At 46.7% G+C, this 17,431-nt stretch overlaps 1 protein-coding gene across 4 annotated transcripts; it reads right to left on the bottom strand.

The window, feature by feature from the left end:
- Window positions 1-206: 206 nt before the first annotated feature.
- tox (thymocyte selection-associated high mobility group box) lies at window positions 207-16,760 on the bottom strand. Of its 4 annotated transcripts, none has more exons than XM_062481957.1 (10): window positions 16,692-16,760; window positions 16,522-16,587; window positions 13,372-13,485; window positions 9,270-9,533; window positions 6,475-6,705; window positions 5,399-5,626; window positions 4,672-4,752; window positions 3,951-4,367; window positions 1,866-1,995; window positions 207-1,653 (listed from the first exon to the last, which is right to left on the bottom strand). In XM_062481957.1, the coding sequence occupies exons 2-10, from the start codon at window positions 16,570-16,572 to the stop codon at window positions 1,622-1,624; spliced, it is 1,548 nt and encodes a 515-aa protein (XP_062337941.1). In that variant the 5' UTR covers window positions 16,573-16,587; window positions 16,692-16,760; the 3' UTR covers window positions 207-1,621. The 4 variants fall into 4 exon arrangements, with proteins under 4 accessions (XP_062337941.1, XP_062337938.1, XP_062337939.1 ...); XM_062481954.1 differs by having other exon boundaries at window positions 1,859-1,995; window positions 3,951-4,364; XM_062481955.1 differs by having other exon boundaries at window positions 1,859-1,995; window positions 5,399-5,623; window positions 16,692-16,759.
- Between the last annotated feature and the right edge of the window lie 671 nt (window positions 16,761-17,431).

Raw genomic sequence — 17,431 nt, 5'->3', positions numbered from 1 at the left:
TCTTCAAACTCTAAAAACGCCCCTGCGTCACACCGCACACGCGCACACACACATCACTCATAGCGCAGGGCGAGGGTTCACCATCATATCGGTGTGCCCCCCCCCCCACACACACACACACACACACACCCACACAACACACACAATTCTTTTTTCATGTAGATAAAATACACAACCCTAAAATGAGGCAGAAAGGAGAGAGAACGGAGTGATTACTGCACATAAATGCAGGTTTACTTTATTTTCATTAGAACACATTAGAATAAAACAGAATAGAAACTAAAAATAAGATAAGAATTCTTCACATTTTTGCCTGGAGTCGTTTCTGCCAAATAATAAATTGAACAGAGAGAGAAAGTGACATCCATCATTATCATTATCTAAACATATCAACTTAAAAAAAAAAAAACACCTACAAGTTCTCATTGTTTTATAAATAGGCACGCGCACAGCCGCGCACCACAAACAAGCTCCGCAAGGATGCAGCGATCTGAGCCACGCGTGAGCGAGCCAGATGTCGGGGTTATGGCGCGAGTAGCCGCCAATCTGTCCCCGCTCCTCATTAACGACATAAACGTCGCTTTCTACACCCTCACACAAAGAGTTTGGACTAGCACTGGATTAGCACTATGCCAACTGTCGAACAAAAGTGTATTTTTTTGTTTTGTACAAAATAAAAACTGTTGTTTGTTTTGTCTATTTTTCACAAAACTTCAAACATTTCGTAGCACCTATTTCAAGGTTGCGCACAGTTTCGAGTTGAACATCAATTGATTTCTCAAGTTTATTTTACAGATTAATTTCATAGTATTGACAAAATCATGCCAAATGAAAACCTGAATAACTTCAATAGCCATGTTCATCAATGTCCCTTCTTAAATCTGGTTAAATTCCCTCTTGTGATCCAATTAATCTTAAACTGCATTTAAGACAAAGCTTATCTTTTCGAAATTCAAACTCTTGGGGGATAGAAGCCACACAAACTGATATATTTACAGGATGAGCATCAGTTTATAAAAGAAGGGTGGTGTACTGTACAATCTGTAAGGCAGTTGAGTAGCAGAGAGGGAGAGAGGGAGAGAGAGATAGGATACGAGAGAGTCCATATGTTCAATTGAAAAAGATTATCTGTGATTTTGGTTCACCTTTTAGCTCAGTATGGGATATAAACAGGGGCCCCTTAAGTGCTAAATTAACATATGGGATTTGACCATTATGTGTTAGCTTGTGTTGTCAACCACCCTGTGTGGTGAGGCTGGCTAATTCTGCTCATAATCATCATAAAACTCCAACGGAACCTTCAGCATGTTGGCTTTGTGACATCACATTTGTAAAGTGATTCTGGGGAACGTGATAAATATTTGTGGTTGTCTTGGAACTATCTGCACGAAGATGGCAAACTAGCTGTGCTGACTAGACCCTAGTTGTAGTAGCAGGGTGGTGTGTGTGTGTGTTGGTGGTCAGCTCCTTGGTCCAGTTAACACAAAGAGTAGACAACGATTTGACCAGTTGAGGTTGTGTTCAAGTTTGGGGTTGAGGTCGAGCTGTGGTCTGGTTCACGCCGGAGCCTCTCAGGAGGTGTGGTTGTGGTCACTGGAGCCGGACTCCAGTTCCAATCAGGTCAGGAATAGCGGTTTGTCTCTCTGGTGAGTTCTGGAAGGAAAAGCAACAAAGCACATTCTAGAACTTGCCGTCATGTCTGTGTTCTACCCCTTTAGAACTCCACTCCAACTCTCTCTAGAGCACTGAGTTTGGTAACACAAATTGCCATTAACATTTTCTAAGTCAAAATCTAAACCTGCCTAGTCCAATATTAGGGATAATCTGGTTAATCCAGACTATCGTATTCCCAGCGTACCCGTTACCGGAGAACTCGTTCCAGTCCAGCTGCTGTCCCGGGCCGCTGCGGCCGTACTCCATGGAAGGGGACATGCCCTGACCTCCAGAGGATGACATGTTGATCATGTTCTGGAACTCTGTCTGCAGAGGGAACCCCTGGGGGAGAGGGGGGGGGGGAGGAGGTTAGACTGCAACAAACACATCCAGTCAGATCTGTCTGTGACTGTCAGGGGGGGGGGGGGGAGGGGGGAGGAGGGGGGGGGTTGTAATGATGGGAGCCACATTGTTAATGATGATGGTTTTCCTAGAAGTGTTTGTGTCTACGAGCCGGAAAATTAGCAGAGAGAGGAGAGATGGATAAAAAGTGAGGGGAGAGGAAGAAGAGACGGACACAAGAGAGAATCATAATCAGGCAGACGAGAGAGAGAAAGAGATAGTTGCCCCGAGAGACGGAGGAAGTACGAAAGACAGTGAGAGAGAGAGAGAGAGAGAGAGAGAGAGAGAGGGGGGGGAGAGAGAGAGAGAGAAATAGAAACAGAGATGGAAAGAGACCAAAACAGAAAGAGAGAGAGAGAGGGGAGGGGGTAGAGAGAGATAGGAGAGAGAGGGAGAGACAGAATGAGAGAGAGAGAGGGAGAGAGAGGTAGAGAGGGGAGACTGAAAGGGAAGTTAATCTGGGTGCTGTGTGTGAGTCTCTCTGTGAAAGCTTGGGGACAGCAGGTGGCTGAGTTCCCTCTCCCCCTTCTCCGACTCTTACCTATTCAACTATTGTTCCTCAAATTCTTCTCCTTCACCCCCTCACAAAGACCCCATCTGCCCCTTTTGTATCTCTCTCTCTCTCTCTCCCCCATCCCCCCTCCCCCGTGCCCCTCACCCCTCCTCTCCTTCTTCAGGGAAAAGTTGGAGCACTGTTTTTTTCTTCTTCTGTTTTTTTTTTTTGTGTTTTGTTTGCAGCCTCCTAGAAATATGCAAAATGGAGAGCGGGGGATTATTTCCCCCTCCGGGATTTAAAACTCTGTAAAAGGGGTCCGTGAACGTGCGGTTTTAGTGGCGCCCTGAAACCGCAGTCAAACTATTCTCTCCTCTAGGCGCCGACATCACCCTTCAGACAGACAGTGCGAAGATTAAAACTCATCTAGAATTGGACTTCAGACAAATTCATATTCTATTCCCTGTGGAACTAACTCAAGAGGAACCTCAACCACCACCCCCACCAAACTCTCTCTCACACACACACACACACACACACACACACACACACACACACACACACACACACACACACACACACACACACTCCCCACCCTCCCCCTCTCCTAAAACTTGGTGGAGTGACCCTCAGCAGCAGTTCATCTGGCCTGCTGAGACCAGATAAAGAGAGAAGAGACCGTTTCCTTTTCAGGCAATAACAAGGTTCCCCACAACGTCGTGAATACGTGATGCGTTCAACAGCCAGAGGATCTCTGGGATATGGAGCCAACTGCTACCTGGACCCAGGTACTGGCTGTCACTGCCCCCCCCAGCAGGCAATACAGGTTTGCCCCTCTACCATCCTACCCCCTAATAAACTGCCCCTCTACTAACCTGCCCCTGTATTCTGCCCTTCTATCATTCCATCCCTCTACTAACTGGCCCGCCTCTCTACCAGGGAACTGCAGAGAGGCGGGGCCTAACACTGTCTCCCTGGAGACCCCTCCCCCCTGTCATTTCCTCTGTGTGTGTGTGTGTGTGCATGTTGCGGCTGTTTGTCTACACCACTGATGAATTCATCAATCTCAATTCAGCTCTCCAAGTCTCCATAAATCACATCCTCACCCTCATACATTTGTTTATTACCCAGAGAAAATGGGAAATATCTGACTGTGTGTGTGTGTGTGTGTGTGTGTGTGTGTGTGTGTGTGTGTGTGTGTGTGTGTGTGTGTGTGTGTGTGTGTGTGTGTGTGTGTGTGTGTGTGTGTGTGTGTGTGTGTGTGTGTGTGTGTGTGTGTGTGTGTGTGTGTGTGTGTGTGTGTGTGTGTGTGAGAGAGTGAGGACCCAGTAGAAGGTATAGAAGTAGAAGACCCATAGATGGTATCTTTAGGTATGGTGTGAGTGTGCAGCAAGTAACTCACCTGTCCCATAGAAGGAGAGTGCAGGGAGAGGCTGTGTCCACTGAGCTGCTGCTGATGGTGCAGACCTAGGTGAGCGTGACTGTGGAGGGGAGGGCTAATCTGGAGTGGAGGGGGTGAGGCGGCAGACATGTTGCCCAGAGAAAGCCCTCCTGAGTGGGGTCCACTGGGCCGGGGAGCCACCCCCCTGGAGAGGCCAAGGTGGGGGCTGAGGCCGGCCTGGTGGTGCTGGGGATGGGGGTGGTGCTGGGGGTGGGAGGGGTGGTGGTAGGGGTGGCTCATGTAGAGGCCTGGGTGGGAGTGGGGGTGGGGGTGCTGGTGCGGCGCAGGCTGTCCTGCCCCGTGGTAGACGGGGGGTTTCGACCCCACCATGGAGGGGGACTGGGACATCTTCACCTCCCCTGGCTCGCTGTAACTCTGCTGGGGGAGGAAGGGGGGATGGACGGGGAGCAGTGGGGGGGGGAGAGACAAAATATAAAGAAGACAACGTAAGTCAAGTATCTCTGGGTGATGTTGGGGTCTCTACAGGAGGGTGGTGTTGAGGGCGTACTCTAAGGGAGGGTGGTGTTGAGGGCGTACTCTAAGGGAGGGCGGTGTTGAGGGCGTACTCTAAGGGAGGGTGGTGTTGAGTGCGTACTCTAAGGGAGGGTGGTGTTGAGTGCGTACTCTAAGGGAGGGTGGTGTTGAGGGCGTACTCTAAGGGAGGGTGGTGTTGAGGGCGTACCTGGGAGACCAGGCTGGCTCTGTAAGCTGCCAGCTGCTTCAGGTATTCCTTTTTGGCTGTCTCTGTTTTCTTCTTGTATTCCTGCGATGGTCAAACAAGTCGAGTTAAACTCCAAGTCAAGTAAATTAAATCTCCGACCTGTGAGTGTGTGTGTGCCTGTTTGCGTTATGCTTTCCACGGGTGCGTGTTCTTCACCTGCTTGTCTGCACACACACACCTGCTTGTCTGCACACACACACACACACACACACACCTGCTTGTCTGCACACACACACCTGCTTGTCTGCACACACACACACACACACCTGCTTGTCTGCACACACACACCTGCTTGTCTGCACACACACACACACACACACCTGCTTGTCTGCACACACACACCTGCTTGTCTGCACACACACACACACACCTGCTTGTCTGCACACACACACCTGCTTGTCTGCACACACACACACACACACCTGCTTGTCTGCACACACACACCTGCGTGTCTGCACACACACACACACACACACACACACCTGCGTATCTGCACACACACACCTGCTTGTCTGCACACACACACACACACCTGCTTGTCTGCACACACACACGCACACCTGCGTGTCTGCACACACACACCTGCTTGTCTGCACACACACACACACCTGCGTGTCTGCACACACACACCTGCTTGTCTGCACACACACACACACCTGCGTGTCTGCACACACACACACACACACACCTGTTTCTGTTCCTCTCCCAGCCCATCCCACATGGACGCCACGATCTTGGACACCTCCCCGAAGGTGGCGTTGGGGTTCTGGCCCTTAATGGCCGCCTGTGTGTCTCTGAAGAACAGGGCGTACGCCGACACAGGCTTCTGGGGCTCGTTGGGATCCTTCTTCTTCTTCTTTTTGGGGGTTTTGGGTTTGGGCTTGGGGGCCTCCACCGCTGGTCTCTTCTCAGCCTGCTGGAGGACCAGAGAAGAAGACAGGGTGAGATGCTGGAGAGAGAGGAGGAGAGGGGAGAGGTGGAGAGAGGAGGAGAGGGGAGAGGTGGAGAGAAATCACAGGAGGGAGGAAGAGAGGTACAGAAGAGAAAATGAAAGAAGAGCAGGATAAGAGAGAGAGAGGAAGTGTGTGTGTGAGAGAGAAAGTGTGAGATAGAGAGAGGGAAGGAGGAAGCCATCTTCTGAGCACTACCACAGAAAAGCATGCAGTTGAATCCTATTTTAGTAACTTTATTGTTCAGTGTAGACAAACACTGCAGAATGTGCAGCACACATCAGAGCTGTTGACCACATTAGACTTGATGCTGGCCTGAATAAAACATAACTTGTACCATATAGGTACAGTAGCATCAAATATTAACACCGTTCTGACTCTACAGGCGTGGGAGTGAGCAGTTACAGCCTATGGTGTGTATATAGCCATGGTTCAGCTATATAGCCATGGTTCAGCTATATAGCCATGGTTCAGCTATATAGCCATGGTTCAGCTATATAGCAATGAGGTAGATATATAGCCTTTGGTGCAGCTATGTAGCATGTGGTTTAACACTGGAAGTGGAAGTCTGTTCCATAGAGACTTACTGTAAGTCGCTCTGGATAAGAGCGTCTGATAAATGACTAAATGTAAATGTAGAGAGCAAGAGAGAGAGAGAGAGAGAGAGTGTGTGTGTGTGTGTGTGTGTGTGATAGTTAAAGACACATAGTGTGTGTGCGTGACAGACACAGAGACAAAGTGTGTGTGTGTGTGTGTGTGCGTGTGTGTGAGAGAGAGACAGAAACAGCCTGTGAGAGGAACCTCATCCCCTCACCTTTACTGACTCGTCGTTATCATCCTCGTGCACAGAGCTGGAGGGAGAGGGTGTGGCCGACTTGCTTCCTGGAGGAGAGGGGGAATTGTGGGCGTTCCCGCTCAGTCCCAGCTGTGATTGGTTTATGGTGGTCAGCTGACTCTGCTGCCCCATAACTGATTGGTTCCTGGGTCTCAGGGCCTCCATTGACTGCTGGCTGCTGGTGTACCTGGAGTTTACCATCTGCTGCATCTGTTCATGAAAACAATATTCAAATAAGTCTCAGTATTAGAAGAAACATAATCTACCCATGAATTATTTGACTAACTCCTCCCTACCCTCTCACACTCTCATTCAAAGCCCAACAGATGTTTGGAGATGAGAAAGAGTTTAGACCTAACAGTGAGTGTTCAGTTTTCATTCAGCTGAATATCTGTCTTGGTTTAGTTGGTTACCATCTAGTAATTTACTAGACTAATCTAGACAGGTATAATCTCAGACACGTTCAATCCCAGGCGATAGGTATATATACCAGGTGACGGGTATATCTCAGGTCAGGTCCAGTAGTTTCCCTGGACGCCCAGATAGTGGGTCTGATTGATCCTCTCCCCAGGGGGACACCTCACCCCGCCTCACCTGGCCAGGTCACCTGACACCTGGCCAGGTCACCTGACACCGCGTGGCCCGACAGGTGCCTCTAGTGACCCCCCCCCCCTCACGCCTCCTATTGTCCTCACCCCCAACACAAACACACACAGACCACAAACACACACACCCTCCCCCCACCCCGACAGGTGAGGCATCACCTGGGCAGACAAGCTGCTTTAGAATCTGGTCTGCTGTGACCACGCACACGCGCGCGCACGCGCGCGCACACACACACACACACACACAGTTAACCCTGCACCTGTGTGACCCTAATGTAGTACCTTGTCAACCCTAATCTTAATCTCCTCATTAAGATTATTTAATTAATACAATTAATGAATTACAATTCATTAATGTCAGTTAAATAACAAGATGAGGGAAGCTTTACTGGAACAGGTTTGAAGATGGCTGACCAGTCCTTTAGCTCGGCCAGCTAACTAAGGGGCATATTAAACCTCAGATCTGCTAACCGGCTAACCTCCGCTAACCGCGGTAACCACGGAGAACAGATCCCGCCCCTAGCAGCAGACGTGGTGGTTTGTAAGTTTCCGTAGCTTTGGCTTGGTGACTGACTGGGTCAGAACAGCACCCCCACATTTCAACCACCTCCGAGACACCCTGGAACGTTCACACGGGCGTGGTCGGGGAAACGGAACTTGCCGGAAACTGAGTGGAAACGCTCAGAAACGCTTCTCTCACGTCAGCCCCTTTCTGAAGGAAAGGATGACACTGTTGATCTAATTCTGCTCGGCTATTAGCCTGTGTAGGTTCTGCAGTGTCTGTGGTAGAAACCCTGGCTGGGAGACACACAGTGGGGCACTGACAGTGTGGCAGACCTTGTGTCCTTCTGGCAGTTAGTCAGATAGCTTAGTAAGAAAAACAACCAATAAAATATAGAAACAGTCTCTCTCTCATTCTCTCCCTCCCTCTCTTTCATTCTCTCCCTCTCTCTCTCCCTCTACCCCCCCCCCTCTCCCTCTCTCTCTCTGTTTCTCTTCATCTTTATTTCTTTCATTCTCTAACCTCTCTCTCTCTCTCTCACTGTATCTCACTCTCTTTCTCTCGTTCTTTCTCTCACTCTGTTTTCTCTCACCGCGGCAACCAGATCTTGGCCCAGGCCCGGTTGCCTGGCAACCATAATTCATAGCCACTCGGAGAGGTTGTGGGATGAGAACAGAATGGCCTTTGTCAGTCTGGGGAAAGTGGGATATCTCTCCAGCCCTCTCTCCTTTGGCTTCAAACAACCGTGGTCTGAGAGCAACCTTAGTTACTGTAAGCCTTAATCCTAAAATAGGTATAACACAGAGAGAGTGAGAGAGAGAGAGAGAAAGATAGAGGGAGAGAGAAAGAGAGAGAGAGGGAGGGATAGATAGATGGATTGAGAGAGGGAAAGAGAGGGAGAGTGGGAGAAATACAGAGAGAGAACGAGAGCCGGAGAGAGAGAGTCAGAGAGAAAGAAAGCGATAGAAATATATATATAGAGAGAGAAGAGAGAATCTTAACCCTAACCAATCCCAAATGAGTATTATGGGATCCAGACACAGGCCGTGTGTGATGGCAAGTCTTTAAAGGAATCGGCGCAGTTGCTGTTCTACAGGGTCTGGGTGAGAGAAAAAAATGACATTCAAACAGTAGTGGCTGTTCTCGATGGAAACAGAAGTCCCAGGGAAAATTATTGATGAAAATATGCAGCGTCAGAAAGCCAGGGTGCTATTGACACCTAATACAGTGGTGGTTCATCTGCTCTCACAGAGGAAGACGGACAGAGAGAGATGGAGAGAGAGAGAGAGAGAGAGATGGATAGAGAGAGAGGTGAGAAGTTTCAGTATGACTAGAACAGGAGAAATCTCTCTGTCTGAGACACTGGTTAACCACTATTAGTCACAATACACACAAACACACAAACCAGGACACAGACCCCCCCTAGTCTCAGAATCCTGTTCTCGCTGCTCGGCAAAATCTAAAGTTTAAGTTTCATTTCTGTGCTATTGGAACAGCGAGAAGCCCACCACCCACATAGAATATCATAATGTCAATGTCAGGTTTCAGACCAAGGTTCTCGGTTTGCTGTGAAATCTCCCAGCGGGGGAATAAACATACTCAACCCACTGAGTAAGCCCCAGGTCATCGCCCTGACTAGCTGTGGAGAGACTCGAGCTCACACTCACCACAGACAGGGTGCTGGACATCATGCCGCCATCTTGGCTCAGCAGGCCGCCATCTTGGCTCATCATGCTGGAGCCGGTGACTCCGGGCAGGTCCATTCCCTGCAAGTGGAAGGGGTGCATGCCGCTCTGGGAGACGGGGGAGGCCAGCGGGTGGTATGTCCCAGACTCAGACTCTGGTAGGTGGGGGTGCAGCATGTGTTCGGGGATAGTGGGGGGAGTGATGGGGGGGATGTTGAAGTCCTCATCTCCCAAGCCAGGGTAGGACTAAGGGGGGATAGAAGAGAGAGAGAGAGTGGGGGGGCACCAACAGGGGGAGAGAGATAAGAAGAGACAGTGAGAACGGAAACATTTATTTTAATATTCTTTTTTTTACATAACATTATAACGTGCATAAGAACTAGCCAACATTATCCTGAACATCAACCCTCCAGAATAAGCAGCTGAATGTGCCCTCTCTCTTCAGATCTAATCAAACACTCAAGCTCCTTACCTTTCTCTTTTTTTCTCTCTCTCTCTCTCTCTCTCTCTCTCTCTCTCTCTCTCTCTCTCTCTCTCTCTCTCTCTCTCTCCATCTTTCTCTCTCTCTCTCTTTCCTTTTGGCTTTTACTCTCAGTCCCTCTGTTTCCCTCTCTTTCTGTCTCTCCCTTACTCTCTCTTTCAGGAGTGTTCTACTGCACTGTATCTCCATCAGACCAAAGCAGTAGAACACATTGTGAGTAACAGCTACCTCATTAGACTGAACACCATTCCCTGGCCCTGAGCACTGGCTCTGATCTCTCCCATATGAACAATAACTATTCATTACTATTTATACAAAGCTATACATCATTAGATTATTCACACTCATGCAAAATTCATCCCCTCTATATCAAATACATGTAAGCTCATCTTACTTGTAAACAGGAATGAGTGAGTGAATCTGATCGTGTTGGTAAATTATTCACAGGTTGAAATGAGGAGGGTTGGAGGAAGGTAGAGAAACGTATGTAAATGTTCAAAGCCTCTCATTAAACTGGAACAAAAGAGTTATTTTATAGAGGCTGACAGCCAGTTCCACTTGGTTGTTCAGGATGATCTGTCGTCTAACTTCTTCTCCTTCTCTCTCCCTCCCTCTCTCTCTCAATCACTCTCTTTCACTCTCTCCCTCTCTCTCTTTCACTGTCTCTCCCTCTCTCTCTTTCACTCTCTCCCTCTCTCTCTTTCACTCTCTCCATCTCTCTCTTTCACTGTCTCTCCATATCTCTTTCACTCTCTCCATCTCCCTCTTTCACTCTCTCCCTCTCTCTTTCACTCACTCTCTTCCTCTCTCTCTTTCTCTCCCTCTCTCTGTTTCACTGTCTCTCCCTCTCTCTCCTTCCCTCTCTCTAATTCCCTTTCTCCCTCTCTTTCCCTCTCTCTCACACCCTCTCTCGTTTTACCTCTACCCATTCATCTCCCCTTCTCTCTCCCTACACCTCTCTTTCTATCTATCTCTCTCTTTATCGCTGCCTCTCTCTCCCACATCCCCCTGCTCCCCCTGTTTATTCACAGATAAATATGGAGAAGACAGTGAGATGAAAGCCAGTACAAATCTGAGTTTAATCATGAATTATTCTGTAAACACTTCTGCACCCTGCATACATTCTGTCCCAATCAGCAGTAAATAGGGGGTAAGGTCGCACACACACACACAAACTCTGGTACCATACACACACACATAAACACGTACATACAGCTCTGTAATACTAGTAGTTTCAAATGAGGTAGAAACATTTAATTGGCCACATGAACCACTAAGTTTACACCGAAGGAGACAAACAAACAAATCACATCCTGCTAAGATGCAACTTCAAATCAAGCATCTTGATCATATTTTCTCCACCAGAAGGGACTTTTCCTTTTGTTTCCTCTTCCTCCTTTCCTACTTCCTTTTCCTCCTCCTCTTCATCCTCCCAGATTTCCATTACCACTAATTTAGCACTTTTATTTGCCGAAAACAAAATGAAGCTGACAGAAAGCCAAGTAAAGGCAATTAGGTACAGGATCAGTTCCAAGTCTCTCTCTCTCTCTCGTTCTCTCTCTCTCTCTCTCTCTCTCTCTCTCTCTCTCTCTCTCGTTCTCTCTCTCTCGTTCTCTCTCTCTCTCGTTCTCTCTCTCTCTCTCTCTCTCTCTCTCTCTCTCTCTCTCTCTCTCTCTCTCTCTCTCTCTCTCTCTCTCTCTCCAGGAATACCAGCCCAACTGTTCTTATAAAAGAGAGCCATAATCGTTGTAATGAGCTTCCTCCATCTCCACTCTCTAAAAGCCAACGTTTTTCACACATTAGCATATTTGATTGTGTTGTCTTGAGCAGATGTCTCTGTTGGTTGGAGGGAGTGTGTTGGCACAATCCAGACTGTAAAGGTTTGAGTTGAGGAACGCTTGTTCTGTCAGGAGCTAAACAAAAACAAACAACTGGGAAAGGTCTGTTGATAGGCAAGTATAGTATACTGTGTAGTATACTAGTATACAGCAGAATACTATACTCTGTAGTATACTAGTATACAGCAGAATAGTATACTTTGTAGTATACTAGGATACAGCAGAATAGTATACTCTGTATTATACTAGTATACAGCAAAATAGTATACATACATAGAATGTATGCAGGGTGCAGAAGTGTTACAGAGTATACAACAGAATAGTATAATCTGTAGTATACAGCAGTTTGAATCTTCTCTAAATGCAGTGAAGATTTTCAGTTTTTTTATTAAAACAATTTGCAAGGAAAAAAGTGAACGATGCTGTTTATCTGACATCTTATGGGAAATTCAAGGTTGTCTTAATGTTTCATTTGAGACTGTATGGAAATGAACCAATGAGAATTACATAACATCAACAAATATGACAGTTACGTAACTGCTACTTCCTGTACAAAGCTCTAAGAAAAGAAACTAAAGAAAAGGACGAAGAAAGGAAGAACAAGAGATTGATCATTCTCTCCTTTCATGTCTCGGGTGTTTTATCACTCTATTGTTTCTACTCTTTTCTATTGTCCTCCCTTCATCCGACCACAACCCCCTCCTCTCTGTTCTGTCAGCATAGCAACGACAGTTACTGAGACTACAGATTCAAAACTGTGTTTGATTGTGTCTACCGTGGTCCGAATGTGCGATCTATTTGCACTACTATTTGGTTAATGAAGTTCCTTGTGGAAAATAAAGAGATTCTGTTGAATTCATACACCTGTGGTCACGTCTCCCAGCAACCCTCAGATCAACATCCTATGTAACCAGAGAGACACGTTTGGCTCGTTGATGTTTTAAAAACAGACGCTTCAGTTTGAAACAAAACGACAGTTAATTTACCCAACCAGTCAAACAACATAACATTCGAAATTCAAATGAGGAAAAAAATCATATAATAAAAAATGTAAAAAAAATCATTTCAATTTCAATTCACTCCCATCATGCCAACACAGCATGAATAATGCTGTCAGATGTAATATGTGAAAGGGTGGGGGACTGGAGGGGCGGGAGAGTGGGCGGGGATAGGGGAACACCCTCCCACCACGGTCTGCACAAGCTTCTCCACTGCCTACTCGGAATCTCTATGATTAATAATTTTGTCTAAAATCCGGGTTTCGTTTCTTCAGAAATCTTCCTCTCGTCAGTCCTTCTCTCAGCCCGACCCCGCCCCCGCCAACCCGGGTACTCGCCCAACTGACGACTTCCGCACAACAGTTTGGTTTGTTTTCAAGCAGTAATCCGTTCATAAAGTGTTTCAAACACGAGAGAATAAATTGTATTTTAAACGCAATACTAAAACAGGTGAGCTATGAGGGTGCCTGTCTGTTGTTCAGATCAACATCGTAAACATGAGAACTATGGAGTTAAAGAAACACCGGTTCATATGTTAATGTTAATTGATGACATGGTTTTCTACAGTTTCCGACAATAAAGAGAATGACCTGATTCCAAAGGAAATTGTGTATGTGTGTGCGCATCTGTGTCTTTGAGTGAGTCCGTGTGTGTATGTGCATGTGTTGTGTGACAGTGTATCACTGTCTTTGTGTCCGTGTGTGTGTCTGTGTATGCATTCGTATGTTCAAATGTCTGTGTGTTTACGCATCCGTGTGTGTGTTTACCCAGTGCAGCCTGTGGCCGTCATGGTGAGAAGGGGGGCCGTCTCTTCTCCAGGAGGCGGGGCCTGTCTGCTTGGCGCTCTGCTGGGTTTGGTGGGGGCTGGGCGGCACACGGAACTGCCCATGGGGGAGACGAGAGGTCAGGGGTTAGCACAAGGTCAAGGGTCACAGGAGGGCAGAAGGACAAAGACACATACAAAGTACAAATTGTATATGTATATACTGACTGTATATGAACATACATTATGTTTTTCACAAACTTGTGGAGGGTTAGGGTTATCATGCTGTCAGCAAAGCATAGAAGAAGGGGCCTTCACACCGAGCAAATACTAACATATTCAGAAATTACTGTAACCGTTTTAAAGATTCAGTATATATGCGTTAAATATGTTCTCAATGTTGTACAGTTAAATATTGTATATACGTGTGCATACACACACATGCACACACACTCTAACTTTTCAGAGGGAAGTGACAGGGAACCGTAGATAATATAAACATACACCGTGTATATAATACCTTCCATTTACTTCCAACTGAACAAGCAGGAGTGAGAGCCACTCAGAAAGGCTGGGACAACACACACTAGCAGAGCATCCATCATATCCATAGATGCTGCACATGCAATATAAACCACATGAAAGGAAATATGTACTGCAGACAAGCCATCGACCACAGGCAGCTATTCTGCAGTGTAGAAACATTTCCCATACGGCCCTGACTATCCTCGCTATACCATGCATCTGAATTAATAATACATAACCTGAATATAATTTATTCATGCTGCCTCCATCCTACCAAGAGGTCCCTACGGGTTAACTATGTTCACATCTGGGTTCGTACATATATATATAGAGAGAATCATTAGATAGAATACGTAACTATATATAATCCCTCAATGCTAAACCTGAAGCTGATTGTGAAACGTTAGCTTAAGTATTCTTATACCAAACCTCCAGATCCACCATTTATAAATGACTAATGTATATTTGTAACATTTGGAAAACACTTTATTTTAAGAAAAAGACGTGTCTGTGTACAAATATTTAAACGTCTGTGATTGAAATCATCAAAGACAATGAAGAGGTCCTCATGACCATTAAGGCAATGGCAAGTATGCTAACACATGACTAATATTCCCACCAACTGACACACAAGCTGATTTTGGTGGAATGAATATGAGGTTAGAAGTGAGTTTCTAATATGAACACCTTACCTAAGAGTACATGGTAGACAAGAGAGGCTTTGGGAAGGGACTTTTTAAAAATCTATATTCTGCAGGGTGTGATTGGCTGTGAAGGTGTTATTCACTCTGAATCTACATGTTCTGTTATTGTTATGTGTCACCACGGAAACTGCAGGCTGTCCTTTCCCAGTCCCCTGAACCAATATTCTCTCTGCAACCACAAACTGAGTTTTGTTTTCTAGCGAAATGTGATATCATCCACGGTCTCAAAAATGCCCTTCCGTTTCATAATGTTGGAACACACAACTAGATATAATGACTTAGATTACTTAATACTAACCACTTATTTGCTTAGGTTTACCTAACTTAAACCTCAAACTGCCATTCCAGATTCAACGACATGATGAGTGTTCGTGAACCGTTAGACATATATATTCCCTAGGCTGATTAGAGCAACATTTGTAAATATATAGTCCTTGTCCTCAAGAAATTAAGTGATTATGGAGTGTATTATTGAAAAATGACTCAACAGTCATTTAACTCAATGAACACATAATCTGTCCCACTGGGTATCAGACAGAATTGACAGATTAATTAATGCATCACCCCTTTTCATTAATCCATGAGAAAACAGACCTAATTACAATGAATGGCGAAATCCCACAGACAGGAGAGTTTGTTAACCCTTGTGTTATCTTCGGGTCATTCTGACCCATCAGTCATTGTGACCCACCTTCGTATTGCGACAGATTTACCGCATACAAAGACAAAGTGAAGCATTTTCTTTTAACAGCTAGGCTGTCTCAGACCCCCCACATTGCAAAGGTTAAAAGAAAATTATTTTAATTTGTTTTTGTATTGGGTAAAATTGGGTAAACACAACGATGGTTCGTTATGAACCTTTGGGTCATGTGACCCGAAGGCAGCACAAGGGTTAAGAGCCTTTCTCACAACCTGGTCTGCGCCTGCTAGCCGCGCCTGCTAGCCGCGCCTGCTAGCCGCGCCTGCTAGCCGCGCCTGCTAGCCGCGCCTGCTAGCCGCGCCTGCTAGCCGCGCCTGCTAGCCGCGCCTGCTAGCTGCGGTGTGTGCGGAGAGAGTTCCAGACTAGAACGCTATCGAACCTAGAAGCTTCCCAAATCTCGGAAGTTACCATAACGATAGCGCTCCACGGACACCGCGTGCCTCGGCGGTATCGCTCAGGTCCGCTTCCTAAACGTGTGGCTTGGTGCAATGTGCACCTGTGAAAAGACTCTCGTTGATTATGGATCAGGAAACGGCATTGTCCCTTGTCTCAGAGACGCGGACGGCTGTTGTGAGAGCTGTGTAATGGCGTTGTAATTGGCCGGCGGTGTAGCGTGTAAGGAGATAGCAGGAGCTCTTCCTGTGGTGACGGAGTTTACAGAGGAACACACACACGCTCGTTAATATTGCATGATGTTGCAGGCCTCACACTGTTCCACACACACCTCCTAGCTGACTGCCATTAGATCCCTGCTGCGCCCGACACACAACCTGCTGTTGCACATGTATCACACACACACACATGCCATACACCCCCCCCCCCACACACACACACACACAACATCATACACACCCACCCACACACACACACACACACACACACACACACACACACACAACATCATACACACCCACACACATGCACCATACACACATGCACCATATCAACACACAGTCGCACACTCACATGCACCATACACATACACACACACACTTCACACACAGACACACATCACCCCCCCCCCTTTCACACAAACACACACACACAGCATGGAAGTGCAGCCATTTGGAGTTTGTTAAGGCTGGGCTCAAACAGGAGGTAGACATTCTGCTGCCGTGTCATAATGGACTAAGTGTGTCACCAGTGGCTCTACTGTGAGATGCGATTGGTTAAAATACGATCGATTACTACTGGACAACACATCACAGGGCCCACACAAACCCACCTGATTGGCTGGCATGAAGTCTAGGCCCGCCTCCGGCATACCCAGGTACATGGTCTCACTGTCGTACTGTAAACACAGAAGAAGAGATGACTTTATTAAAGGTGTCACACACGCAAACACATACAAGCATGCAACAACAGACAAATAAACACACAGACACATGCACTCACTGGAAATGTATCTCACACACTCACACACAGAAAGTCTGAAACATTTCCACTTCTTTACATGAAAAACAAATGAGCAGGTCATAGAGAGAGAGACACAGAGAGAAAGGTGGAGTGAGTGAGCGAGCAGAGAGAGAGAGGGAGGGACGGAGAGAGAGAAGGAGGGAGGATGAGGATGGTTGTCTTCTCAGACCGGGAGGCCTTGTTCCTGCCTATTGTTCCCCCCAGTGGGCTGGGTCTCTTTGAAGCCCTTGTCTCCTCCTTATCGACTCAACATGGCAGCCGTTAGAGGCAATTAGCACTGAGGTAATTACAAGTCACAGAGGCAAACAGGAATCGCAGGCTTTCATCTGCGCTGAATGATCAAATAGATCAGGACCCAGTCACACACACACGGACACACACACACACAGAGACTGCAGTCAGACCGACAGATGGACAAACTGACAGACGCAGAGTCAAAAGACATAGTACTGTTTCAACACAGGCTAATGGACAATGACTGGACAATACAACTAGTTACCTCAACGTTGTCTTATGTATGTAATCACACACATATATACACAAACACACAAACGCACAACCAAGTCCGTCTAAGGCCTACACACACGCTGTGAGGACTCAGTCCTACCTCTACCAGAGCAGTAGCTGCGTGTCATATCTACAGTACATTCATTTGGTTCAGTACATAAGCCCCATTCAAATCAACATGGTCCCAACAGCACTGAGCAAACACTGGTATG

The sequence above is a fragment of the Osmerus eperlanus genome, chromosome 16 (genome assembly GCF_963692335.1).
Source record: "Osmerus eperlanus chromosome 16, fOsmEpe2.1, whole genome shotgun sequence".
Lineage (NCBI taxonomy): Eukaryota > Metazoa > Chordata > Actinopteri > Osmeriformes > Osmeridae > Osmerus > Osmerus eperlanus.
This window is presented reverse-complemented; position numbering and strand designations above follow the sequence as displayed.